Below are 13734 nucleotides of genomic sequence, written 5' to 3' on the forward strand. Positions count from 1 at the left end.
CCCCGCTAACAGCCGGAATACATGACCCGCTATCCCCCATGGTACATGCAAACCTGCCCCGCTACCAGCCAGAATATATGCCCCACTCTCCCCCATTGTATATGCACACCTGCCCTGCTACCAGCCAGAATATATGCCCCACTCTCCCCCATGGTACATGCACACCTGCCCTGCTACCAGCCAGAATATATGCCCTGCTATCCCCCATTGTATATGCACACCTGCCCTGCTGACAGCCGGAATATATGCCCCGCTATCCCCCACGGTACATGCACACCTGCCAACAGCCGAAATATATGCCCCGCTATCCCCCATGGTACATGCACACCTGCCCTGCTAACACCCGGAATACATGCCCCGCTATCCCCCACTGTACCTGCACACCTGCCCCGCTAACAGCCGGAATACATGACCCGCTATCCCCCATGGTACATGCAAACCTGCCCCGCTACCAGCCAGAATATATGCCCCACTCTCCCCCATTGTATATGCACACCTGCCCTGCTACCAGCCAGAATATATGCCACACTCTCCCCCATGGTACATGCACACCTGCCCTGCTACCAGCCAGAATATATGCCCCACTCTCCCCCATGGTACATGCACACCTGCCCTGCTACCAGCCAGAATATATGCCCTGCTATCCCCCATTGTATATGCACACCTGCCCTGCTGACAGCCGGAATATATGCCCCGCTATCCCCCACGGTACATGCACACCTGCCCTGCTACCAGGCAGAATATATGCCCCGCTATCCCCCATGGTACATGCAAACCTGCCCTGCTAACATCCGGAATATATGCCCTGCTATCCCCCGCGGTACATGCACACCTGCCCTGCTACCCCCTGTGCTACATGCACGCCTGCCCCCTATAGTACATGCCCTGATAGATGCACGCCTGGCCAGCACAACCCCATGCAGGGCACCTACCTTCTGCCACATCCTCGTCTATGGCGCCTTTGACTTGGGAGAAACACCACTGGAAATCGTTCCCTGCGCCCACTCCTGTAAAACAAGAGCAGAGAGCAGATGAGGAGAAGCCGCAGCGTGTGAGCGGAGCCCTGCAGGCCGCGGCCTCCTCCCTCCGTGCTACCTACCTGCCATGTCTTCCCTCTGGGAGCCGGGGCCCTCACACTCTCCCCCTCCGCAGGACGCGTGTGCGCGGGGCCGGGCTGGGCCGCTGCCGGTGACTGGAGGAGGCGCTGATCACTGCCCGCTCTCCGATGCTCCGGGATGAGGTTTCAAAATGGCGCACATTGCTCGTCGACATGATTCGGTGACGTCATTTAACCCTCCTGCCGCCGGGCGCGGCGCTGCAGTCACTCTCAGGGGAAGCGCTGGGCCCCGGGCGGAAACTGCGGAGCCGCGCGGCAACGGGAGGGTTAAACGCAGGGAATAGCGAACACTATGGGAAATGTATGCGGAGTGTACTGACATCACAAGGAGCTCCCCTATATCCCACTGATGAGGCGAGCCGCAGCGCCTCTGCGTATAATAATGTGGACTGAACCAAAAATGTCAGGGGGGTCACAACTACAAGAGATGTTGTAACCAATCATATGGCAGCTCTTATTCTTACGAGAATGTAAGCAGCCTGCTGATTGGCTGGTGTGGGAGACCCCTCCAGATTCGCTTTCTCTTGTACAGTGGTTTCCCTTTTTGCGGTTGTTGTTGCTAGGTAACCGGCTCTCCAAGGCTGAGAAATGTCTGCGATATATGGAGAGACCCTCCAAGAGGACAGACCTATAACCCCTGAACCTATGGTGGTAATATATGAGGAGTATATGGTGGTAATATATGAGGAGTATATGGTGGTAATATATGAGGAGTATATGGTGGTAATATATGAGGAGTATATGGTGGTAATATATGAGGACTATATGGTGGTAATATATGAGGAGTATATGGTGGTAATATATGAGGAGTATATGGGGGTAATATATGAGGAGTATATGGTGGTAATATATGAGGAGTATATGGTGGTAATATATGAGGAGTATATGGTGGTAATATATGAGGAGTATATGGGGGTAATATATGAGGAGTATATGGTGGTAATATATGAGGAGTATATGGTGGTAATATATGAGGAATATATGGTGGTAATATATGAGGAGTATATGGGGGTAATATATGAGGAGTATATGGTGGTAATATATGAGGAGTATATGGTGGTAATATATGAGGAGTATATGGTGGTAATATATGAGGAGTATATGGTGGTAATATATGAGGAGTATATGGTGATAATATATGAGGAGTATATGGGGGTAATATATAAGGAGTATATGGTGGTAATATATGAGGAGTATATGGGGGTAATATATGAGGAGTATATGGGGGTAATATATGAGGAGTATATGGGGGTAATATATGAGGAGTATATGGTGGTAATATATGAGGAGTATATGGTGGTAATATATGAGGAGTATATGGGGGTAATATATGAGGAGTATATGGGGGTAATATATGAGGAGTATATGGTGGTAATATATGAGGAGTATATGGTGGTAATATATGAGGAGTATATGGTGGTAATATATGAGGAGTATATGGTGGTAATATATGAGGAGTATATGGTGATAATATATGAGGAGTATATGGGGGTAATATATGAGGAGTATATGGTGGTAATATATGAGGAGTATATGGGGGTAATATATGAGGAGTATATGGGGGTAATATATGAGGAGTATATGGTGGTAATATATGAGGAGTATATGGGGGTATATATGAGGACTATATGGTGGTAATATATGAGGAGTATATGGGGGTAATATATGAGGAGTATATGGTGGTAATATATGAGGAGTATATGGGGGTAATATATGAGGAGTATATGGTGGTAATATATGAGGAGTATATGGTGGTAATATATGAGGAGTATATGGTGGTAATATATGAGGAGTATATGGTGGTAATATATGAGGAGTATATGGTGGTAATGTATGAGGAGTATATGGTGGTAATATATGAGGAGTATATGGTGGTAATATATGAGGAGTATATGGGGTAATATATGAGGAGTATATGGTGGTAATATATGAGAGTATATGGGGGTAATATATGAGGAGTATATGGGGGTAATATATGAGGAGTATATGGGGGTAATATATGAGGAGTATATGGGGGTAATATATGAGGAGTATATGGTGATAATATATGAGGAGTATATGGGGGTAATATATGAGGAGTATATGGGGGTAATATATGAGGACTATATGGTGGTAATATATGAGGAGTATATGGGGGTAATATATGAGGAGTATATGGGGGTAATATATGAGGAGTATATGGTGGTAATATATGAGGAGTATATGGGGGTAATATATGAGGAGTATATGGGGTAATATATGAGGAGTATATGGCGGTAATATATGAGGAGTATATGGTGATAATATATGAGGAGTATATGGGGGTAATATATGAGGAGTATATGGTGGTAATATATGAGGAGTATATGGGGTAATATATGAGGACTATATGGTGGTAATATATGAGGAGTATATGGTGGTAATATATGAGACTATATGGTGGTAATATATGAGGAGTATATGGGGGTAATATATGAGGACTATATGGTGATAATATATGAGGAGTATATGGGGGTAATATATGAGGAGTATATGGTGGTAATATATGAGGACTATATGGTGGTAATATATGAGGAGTATATGGGGTAATATATGAGGACTATATGGTGATAATATATGAGGAGTGTATGGGGGTAATATATGAGGAGTATATGGGGGTAATATATGAGGAGTATATGGGGTAATATATGAGGAGTATATGGGGTAATATATGAGGAGTATATGGGGGTAATATATGAGGAGTATATGGTGATAATATATGAGGAGTATATGGTCGTAATATATGAGGAGTATATGGTGATAATATATGAGGAGTATATGGTGGTAATATATGAGGAGTATATGGTGATAATATATGAGGAGTATATGGTCGTAATATATGAGGAGTATATGGTGATAATATATGAGGAGTATATGGTGGTAATATATGAGGAGTATATGGTGATAATATATGAGGAGTATATGGTGTAATATATGAGGAGTATCTGGTGATAATATATGAGGAGTATATGGTGGTAATATATGAGGAGTATATGGTGGTAATATATGAGGAGTATATGGGGGTAATATATGAGGAGTATATGGGGGTAATATATGAGGAGTATATGGTGGTAATATATAAGGAGTATATGAGGGAAATATATGAGGAGTATATGGGGTAATATATAAGGAGTATATGGGGGTAATATATGAGAGTATATGGTGGTAATATATGAGGAGTATATGGTGGTAATATATGAGGAGTATATGGGGGTAATATATGAGGAGTAATGGGGGTAATATATGAGGAGTATATGGTGGTAATATATGAGGAGTATATGGGGGTAATATATGAGGAGTATATGGTGGTAATATATGAGGAGTGTATGGGGGTAATAATGAGGAATGTATGGTGGTAATATATGAGGAGTATATGGTGGAATATATGAGGAGTATATGGTGGTAATATATGAGGAGTATATGGTGGTAATATATGAGGACTATATGGTGGTAATATATGAGGAGTATATGGGTACCACACATGCGTCGTACACATTATGACCACACATCGGCTACACAGTGATGACCACACATCTCTACACATTTTACCACACATCTTCACACATATTACCACATCTTCTATACATTTTTACCACACATTGCTACATGTGGTAACACATAGCATTATGTACCACACATCTTCTACACAGGATTACCACACATCGGCTACACATTTGAACAGGAGTATATGGGGGTAATATATGAGGAGTATATGGGGGTAATATATGAGGAGTATATGGCGGTAATATATGAGGAGTATATGGTGATAATATATGAGGAGTATATGGGGGTAATATATGAGGAGTATATGGTGGTAATATATGAGGAGTATATGGGGGTAATATATGAGATTATACCACACAGGTGGTAATATATGGGGGTATATGGTGGTAAATATGAGGACTATATGGTGGTAATATATGAGGAGTATATGGGGGTAATATATGAGGACTATATGGTGATAATATATGAGGAGTATATGGGGGTAATATATGAGGAGTATATGGGGGTAATATATGAGGAGTATATGGGGGTAATATATGAGGAGTATATGGGGGTAATATATGAGGAGTATATGGGGGTAATATATGAGGAGTATATGGTGATAATATATGAGGAGTATTGGGGGTAATATATAAAGAGTATATGAGGGAAATATATGAGGAGTATATGGTGGTAATATATGAGGAGTATATGCTGGTAATATGAGGAGTATATGGGGGTAATATATGAGGAGTATATGGTCGTAATATATGAGGAGTATATGGTGGTAATATATGAGGAGTATATGGGGGTAATATATGAGGAGTATATGGTGGTAATATATGAGGAGTATATGGTGGTAATATATGAGGAGTATATGGTGGTAATATATGAGGAGTGTATGGGGGTAATATATGAGGAATGTATGGTGGTAATATATGAGGAGTATATGGTGGTAATATATGAGGAGTATATGGGGGTAATATATGAGGAGTATATGGGGGTAATATATGAGGAGTATATGGTGGTAATATATGAGGAGTATATGGTGGTAATATATGAGAAGTATATGGTGGTAATATATGAGGAGTATATGGTGGTAATATATGAGGAGTATATGGGGATAATATATGAGGAGTATATGGTGGTAATATATGAGAAGTATATGGTGGTAATATATGAGGAGTATATGGTGGTAATATATGAGGAGTGTATGGGGGTAATATATGAGGAATGTATGGTGGTAATATATGAGGAGTATATGGTGGTAATATATGAGGAGTATATGGGGGTAATATATGAGGAGTATATGGGGGTAATATATGAGGAGTATATGGTGGTAATATATGAGGAGTATATGGTGGTAATATATGAGGAAGTATATGGTGGTAATATATGAGGAGTATATGGTGGTAATATATGAGGAGTCATATGGGGATAATATATGAGGAGTATATGGTGGTAATATATGAGAGTATATGGGGGTAATATATGAGGAGTATATGGGGGTAATATATGAGGAGTATATGGGGGTAATATATGAGGAGTATATGGGGGTAATATATGAGGAGTATATGGTGGTAATATATGAGGAGTATATGGTGGTAATATATGAGGAGTATATGTGGTAATATATGAGGAGTATATGGTGGTAATATATGAGGAGTATATGGTGGTAATATATGAGGAGTATATGGGGATAATATATGAGGAGTATATGGTGGTAATATATGAGGAGTATATGGTGGTAATACATGAGGAGTATATGGTGGTAATACCATGAGGAGTATATGGGGTAATATATGAGGAGTATATGGGGGTAATATATGAGGAGTATATGGTGGTAATATATGAGGAGTATATGGGGGTAATATATGAGGAGTATATGGTGGTAATATATGAGGAGTATATGGTGGTAATATATGAGGAGTATATGGTGGTAATATATGAGGACTATATGGTGGTAATATATGAGGACTATATGGTGATAATATATGAGGAGTATATGGTGGTAATATATGAGGAGTATATGGTGGTAATATATGAGGAGTATATGGTGGTAATATATGAGGACTATATGTGGTAATATATGAGGAGTATATGGGGATAATATATGAGGAGTACATGGTGGTAATATATGAGGAGTATATGGTGGTAATATATGAGGAGTATATGGTGGTAATATATGAGGGTATATGGGGTAATATATGAGGAGTATATGGTGGTAATATATGAGGAGTATATGGTGGTAATATATGAGGAGTATATGGGGTAATATATGAGGAGTATATGGGGTAATATATGAGGAGTATATGGTGGTAATATATGAGGAATACATGGTGGTAATATATGAGGAGTATATGGGGGTAATATATGAGGAGTATATGGGGGTAATATATGAGGAGTATAGGTGGTAATATATGAGGAATATATGGTGGTAATATATGAGGAGTATATGGTGGTAATATATGAGGAGTATATGGTGTTAATATATGAGGAGTATATGGGGTAATATATGAGAGTTATGGTGGTAATATATGAGGAATACATGGTGGTAATATATGAGGAGTATATGGGGTAATATATGAGGAGTATATGGTGGTAATATATGAGGAATACATGGTGGTAATATATGAGGAGTATATGGTGGTAATATATGAGGAGTATATGGGGTAATATATGAGGAGTATATGGGAAATATATGAGGAGTATATGGGGATAATATATGAGGAGTATATGGTGGTAATATATGAGGAGTATATGGGGGTAATATATGAGGAGTATATGGGGTAATATATGAGGAGTATATGGGGGTAATATATGAGGAGTATATGGGGGTAATATATGAGGAGTATATGGGGGTAATATATGAGGAGTATATGGGGGTAATATATGAGGAGTATATGGTGGTAATATATGAGGAATATATGGTGGTAATATATGAGGAGTATATGGTGGTAATATATGAGGAGTATATGGGGTAATATATGAGGAGTATATGGTGGTAATATATGAGGAGTATATGGTGGTAATATATGAGGAATATATGGTGGTAATATATGAGGAGTATATGGGGGTAATATATGAGGAGTATATGGGGGTAATATATGAGGAGTATATGGTGGTAATATATGAGGAATATATGGTGGTAATATATGAGGAGTATATGGGGGTAATATATAAGGAGTATATGGGGGTAATATATGAGGAGTATATGGGGGTAATATATGAGAGTATATGGTGGTAATATTGAGGAGTATATGGGGGTAATATATGAGGAGTATATGGGGGTAATATATGAGGACTATATGGTGGTAATATATGAGGAGTATATGGGGGTAATATATGAGGAGAATATGGTGGTAATATATGAGGAGTATATGGGGGTAATATATGAGGACTATATGGTGGTAATATATGAGGAGTATATGGTGGTAATATATGAGGGTATATGGTGGTAATATATGAGGAGTATATAGGGGTAATATATGAGGAGTATATGGGGTAATATATGAGGAGTATATGGTGGTAATATATGAGGAGTATATGGTGGTAATATATGAGGAGTATATGGTGGAAATATATGAGGAGTATATGGTGGTAATATATGAGGAGTATATGGTGGTAATATATGAGGAGTATATGGTGGTAATATATGAGGAGTATATGGTGGTCATATATGAGGAGTATATGGTGGTAATATATGAGGAGTATATGGTGGTAATATATGAGGAGTATATGGGGGTAATATATGAGAGTATATGGGGATAATATATGAGGAGTATATGGTGGTAATATATGAGGAGTATATGGTGGTAATATATGAGGAGTATATGGTGGTAATATATGAGAGTATATGGGGTAATATATGAGGAGTATATGGTGGTAATATATGAGGAGTATATGGTGGTAATATATGAGGAGTATATGGGGTAATATATGAGGAGTATATGGGTAATATATGAGGAGTATATGGTGGTAATATATGAGGAATACATGGTGGTAATATATGAGGAGTATATGGGGGTAATATATGAGGAGTATATGGGGGTAATATATGAGGAGTATATGGGGGTAATATATGAGGAGTGTATGGGGGTAATACATGAGGAGTCACTATGGTGGTAATACATGAGGAGTCATATGGGGTAATATATGAGAGTATATGGGGGTAAATATATGAGGAGTATATGGTGGTAATATATGAGGAGTATATGGGGGTAATATATGAGGAGTATATGGTGGTAATATATGAGGAGTATATGGGGGTAATATATGAGGAGTATATGGTGGTAATATAAGAGGAGTATTATGGTGGTAATTATGAGGAGTATATGGTGGTCATATATGAGGAGTATATGGTGGTAATATATGAGGAGTATATGGTGGTAATATATGAGGAGTATATGGTGGTAATATATGAGGAGTATATGGTGGTAATATATGAGGACTATATGGTGGTAATATATGAGGACTATATGGTGATAATATATGAGGAGTATATGGTGGTAATATATGAGGAGTATATGGTGGTAATATATGAGGAGTATATGGTGGTAATATATGAGGACTATATGGTGGTAATATATGAGGAGTATATGGGGATAATATATGAGGAGTATATGGTGGTAATATATGAGGAGTATATGGTGGTAATATATGAGGAGTATATGGTGGTAATATATGAGGAGTATATGGGGTAATATATGAGGAGTATATGGTGGTAATATATGAGGAGTATATGGTGGTAATATATGAGGAGTATATGGGGTAATATATGAGGAGTATATGGTGGTAATATATGAGGAGTATATGGGGTAATATATGAGGAATACATGGTGGTAATATATGAGGAGTATATGGGGGTAATATATGAGGAGTATATGGGGGTAATATATGAGGAGTATATGGTGGTAATATATGAGGAATATATGGTGGTAATATATGAGGAGTATATGGTGGTAATATATGAGGAGTATATGGGGTAATATATGAGGAGTATATGGTGGTAATATATGAGGAGTATATGGTGGTAATATATGAGGAGTATATGGTGGTAATATATGAGGAATATATGGTGGTAATATATGAGGAGTATATGGGGGTAATATATGAGGAGTATATGGGGGTAATATATGAGGAGTATATGGTGGTAATATATGAGGAATATATGGTGGTAATATATGAGGAGTATATGGGGGTAATATATAAGGAGTATATGGGGGTAATATATGAGGAGTATATGGGGGTAATATATGAGGAGTATATGGTGGTAATATATGAGGAGTATATGGGGGTAATATATGAGGAGTATATGGGGGTAATATATGAGGACTATATGGTGGTAATATATGAGGAGTATATGGGGGTAATATATGAGGAGTATATGGTGGTAATATATGAGGAGTATATGGTGGTAATATATGAGGAGTATATGGTGGTAATATATGAGGAGTATATGGTGGTAATATATGAGGAGTATATGGTGGTAATATATGAGGAGTATATGGTGGTAATATATGAGGAGTATATGGTGGTAATATATGAGGAGTATATGGTGGTAATATATGAGGAGTATATGGTGGTAATATATGAGGAGTATATGGTGGTAATATATGAGGAGTATATGGGGGTAATATATGAGGAGTATATGGTGGTAATATATGAGGAGTATATGGGGGTAATATATGAGGAGTATATGGTGGTAATATATGAGGAGTATATGGTGGTAATATATGAGGAGTATATGGGGGTAATATATGAGGAGTATATGGTGGTAATATATGAGGAGTATATGGGGGTAATATATGAGGAGTATATGGTGGTAATATATGAGGAGTATATGGGGGTAATATATGAGGAGTATATGGGGGTAATATATGAGGAGTATATGGTGGTAATATATGAGGAGTATATGGTGGTAATATATGAGGAGTATATGGGGTAATATATGAGGAGTATATGGGGGTAATATATGAGGAGTATATGGTGGTAATATATGAGGAGTATATGGTGGTAATATATGAGGAGTATATGGGGGTAATATATGAGGAGTATATGGGGGTAATATATGAGGAGTATATGGTGGTAATATATGAGGAATATATGGTGGTAATATATGAGGAGTATATGGGGGTAATATATGAGGAGTATATGGGGGTAATATATGAGGAGTATATGGTGGTAATATATGAGGAATATATGGTGGTAATATATGAGGAGTATATGGTGGTAATATATGAGGAGTATATGGGGTAATATATGAGGAGTATATGGGGTAATATATGAGGACTATATGGTGGTAATATATGAGGAATATATGGTGGTAATATATGAGGAGTATATGGGGTAATATATGAGGACTATATGGTGGTAATATATGAGGAGTATATGGTGGTAATATATGAGGAGTATATGGTGGTAATATATGAGGAGTATATGGTGGTAATTTATGAGGAGTATATGGGGGTAATATATGAGGAGTATATGGGGGTAATATATGAGGAGTATATGGTGGTAATATATGAGGAGTATATGGTGATAATATATGAGGAGTATATGGTGGTAATGTATGAGGACTATATGGTGGTAATGTATGAGGAGTATATGGGGGTAATATATGAGGAGTATATGGAGGTAATATATGAGGAGTATATGGTGATAATATATGAGGAGTATATGGTGGTAATATATGAGGAGTATATGGTGGTAATATATGAGGAGTATATGGGGGTAATATATGAGGAGTATATGGTGGTAATATATGAGGAGTATATGGGGGTAATATATGAGGACTATATGGTGGTAATATATGAGGAGTATATGGTGGTAATATATGAGGAGTATATGGTGGTAATATATGAGGAGTATATGGTGGTAATATATGAGGAGTATATGGTGGTAATATATGAGGAGTATATGGGGGTAATATATGTGGAGTATATGGTGGTAATATATGAGGAGTATATGGGGGTAATATATGAGGAGTATATGGTGGTAATATATGAGGAGTATATGGGGGTAATATATGAGGACTATATGGTGGTAATATATGAGGAGTATATGGGGGTAATATATGAGGAGTATATGGTGGTAATATATGAGGAGTATATGGTGATAATATATGAGGAGTATATGGTGGTAATATATGAGGAGTATATGGTGGTAATATATGAGGAGTATATGGTGGTAATATATGAGGAGTATATGGGGGTAATATATGAGGAGTATATGGTGGTAATATATGAGGAGTATATGGGGGTAATATATGAGGAGTATATGGTGGTAATATATGAGGAGTATATAGGGGTAATATATGAGGAGTATATGGGGTAATATATGAGGAGTATATGGTGGTAATATATGAGGAGTATATGGTGGTAATATATGAGGAGTATATGGTGGTAATATATGAGGAGTATATGGTGGTAATATATGAGGAGTATATGGTGGTAATATATGAGGAGTATATGGTGGTAATATATGAGGAGTATATGGTGGTAATATATGAGGAGTATATGGTGGTAATATATGAGGAGTATATGGTGGTAATATATGAGGAGTATATGGTGGTAATGTATGAGGACTATATGGTGGTAATATATGAGGAGTATATGGGGGTAATATATGAGGAGTATATGGAGGTAATTTATGAGGAGTATATGGTGATAATATATGAGGAGTATATGGTGGTAATATATGAGGAGTATATGGGGGTAATATATGAGGACTATATGGTGGTAATATATGAGGAGTATATGGGGGTAATATATGAGGAGTATATGGTGGTAATATATGAGGAGTATATGGGGGTAATATATGAGGAGTATATGGGGGTAATATATGAGGAGTATATGGTGGTAATATATGAGGAGTATATGGTGGTAATATATGAGGAATATATGGTGGTAATATATGAGGAGTATATGGGGGTAATATATGAGGACTATATGGTGGTAATATATGAGGAGTATATGGTGGTAATATATGAGGAGTATATGGTGGTAATATATGAGGAGTATATGGTGGTAATATATGAGGAGTATATGGGGGTAATATATGAGGAGTATATGGGGGTAATATATGAGGAGTATATGGTGGTAATATATGAGGAGTATATGGTGGTAATATATGAGGAGTATATGGTGGTAATATATGAGGAGTATATGGTGATAATATATGAGGACTATATGGTGGTAATATATGAGGAGTATATGGTGGTAATATATGAGGAGTAAATGGTGGTAATATATGAGGAGTATATGGTGGTAATATATGAGGAGTATATGGTGGTAATATATGAGGAGTATATGGTGGTAATATATGAGGAGTATATGGTGGTAATATATGAGGAGTATATGGTGGTAATATATGAGGAGTATATGGTGGTAATATATGAGGAGTATATGGGGGTAATATATGAGGAGTATATGGGGGTAATATATGAGGAGTATATGGTGGTAATATATGAGGAGTATATGGGGGTAATATATGGTGGTAATATATGAGGAGTATATGGGGGTAATATATGAGGAGTATATGGGGGTAATATATGAGGAGTATATGTTGGTAATATATGAGGAGTGTATGGTGGTAATATATGAGGAGTATATGGTGGTAATATATGAGGAGTATATGGTGGTAATATATGAGGAGTAAATGGTGGTAATATATGAGGAGTATACGGTGGTAATATATGAGGAGTATATGGGGGTAATATATGGTGGTAATATATGAGGAATATACGGTGGTAATATATGAGGAGTATATGGGGGTAATATATGAGGAGTATATGGGGGTAATATATGAGGACTATATGGTGGTAATATATGAGGAGTATACGGTGGTAATATATGAGCTCTCTATGTACATATACTATTAGCACTATAAGAGCAGTATAATATAGTTTTCTTTACTTCAATCTCCACAGGTATACATTATTTACAATACCATTGCAGTAATCTTCATGACTCTATGCACAATAGCAATGACGGCTTGTTACATGGTGTTAGCACACAAAGTGTCACTCTGCAAATATGTAAATATAGTGTAGACACTCACTTGAAGTTCAGACTTCAGGTAAAGACCCATACTCACAAGGCCGCTGGTATTATGAG

At 37.5% G+C, this 13734-nt stretch overlaps 1 protein-coding gene across 1 annotated transcript in view; it reads right to left on the minus strand.

Moving 5' to 3' along the window:
• The window catches only part of PPP2R2D (protein phosphatase 2 regulatory subunit Bdelta), a 16621-nt gene extending 15134 nt beyond the window's left edge, over window positions 1-1487 (minus strand). The window contains exons 1-2 of the mRNA XM_072129530.1: window positions 1100-1487; window positions 933-1007 (exon numbers count right to left, since the gene is read on the minus strand). Of these exons, the coding sequence (XP_071985631.1) occupies window positions 933-1007; window positions 1100-1106 (82 nt within the window). The 5' untranslated portion in view covers window positions 1107-1487. The remainder of the gene's footprint in view (window positions 1-932; window positions 1008-1099) is intronic.
• Window positions 1488-13734: the final 12247 nt, after the last annotated feature.

This window comes from Engystomops pustulosus, chromosome 11, assembly GCF_040894005.1.
Source record: "Engystomops pustulosus chromosome 11, aEngPut4.maternal, whole genome shotgun sequence".
Taxonomy (NCBI): domain Eukaryota; kingdom Metazoa; phylum Chordata; class Amphibia; order Anura; family Leptodactylidae; genus Engystomops; species Engystomops pustulosus.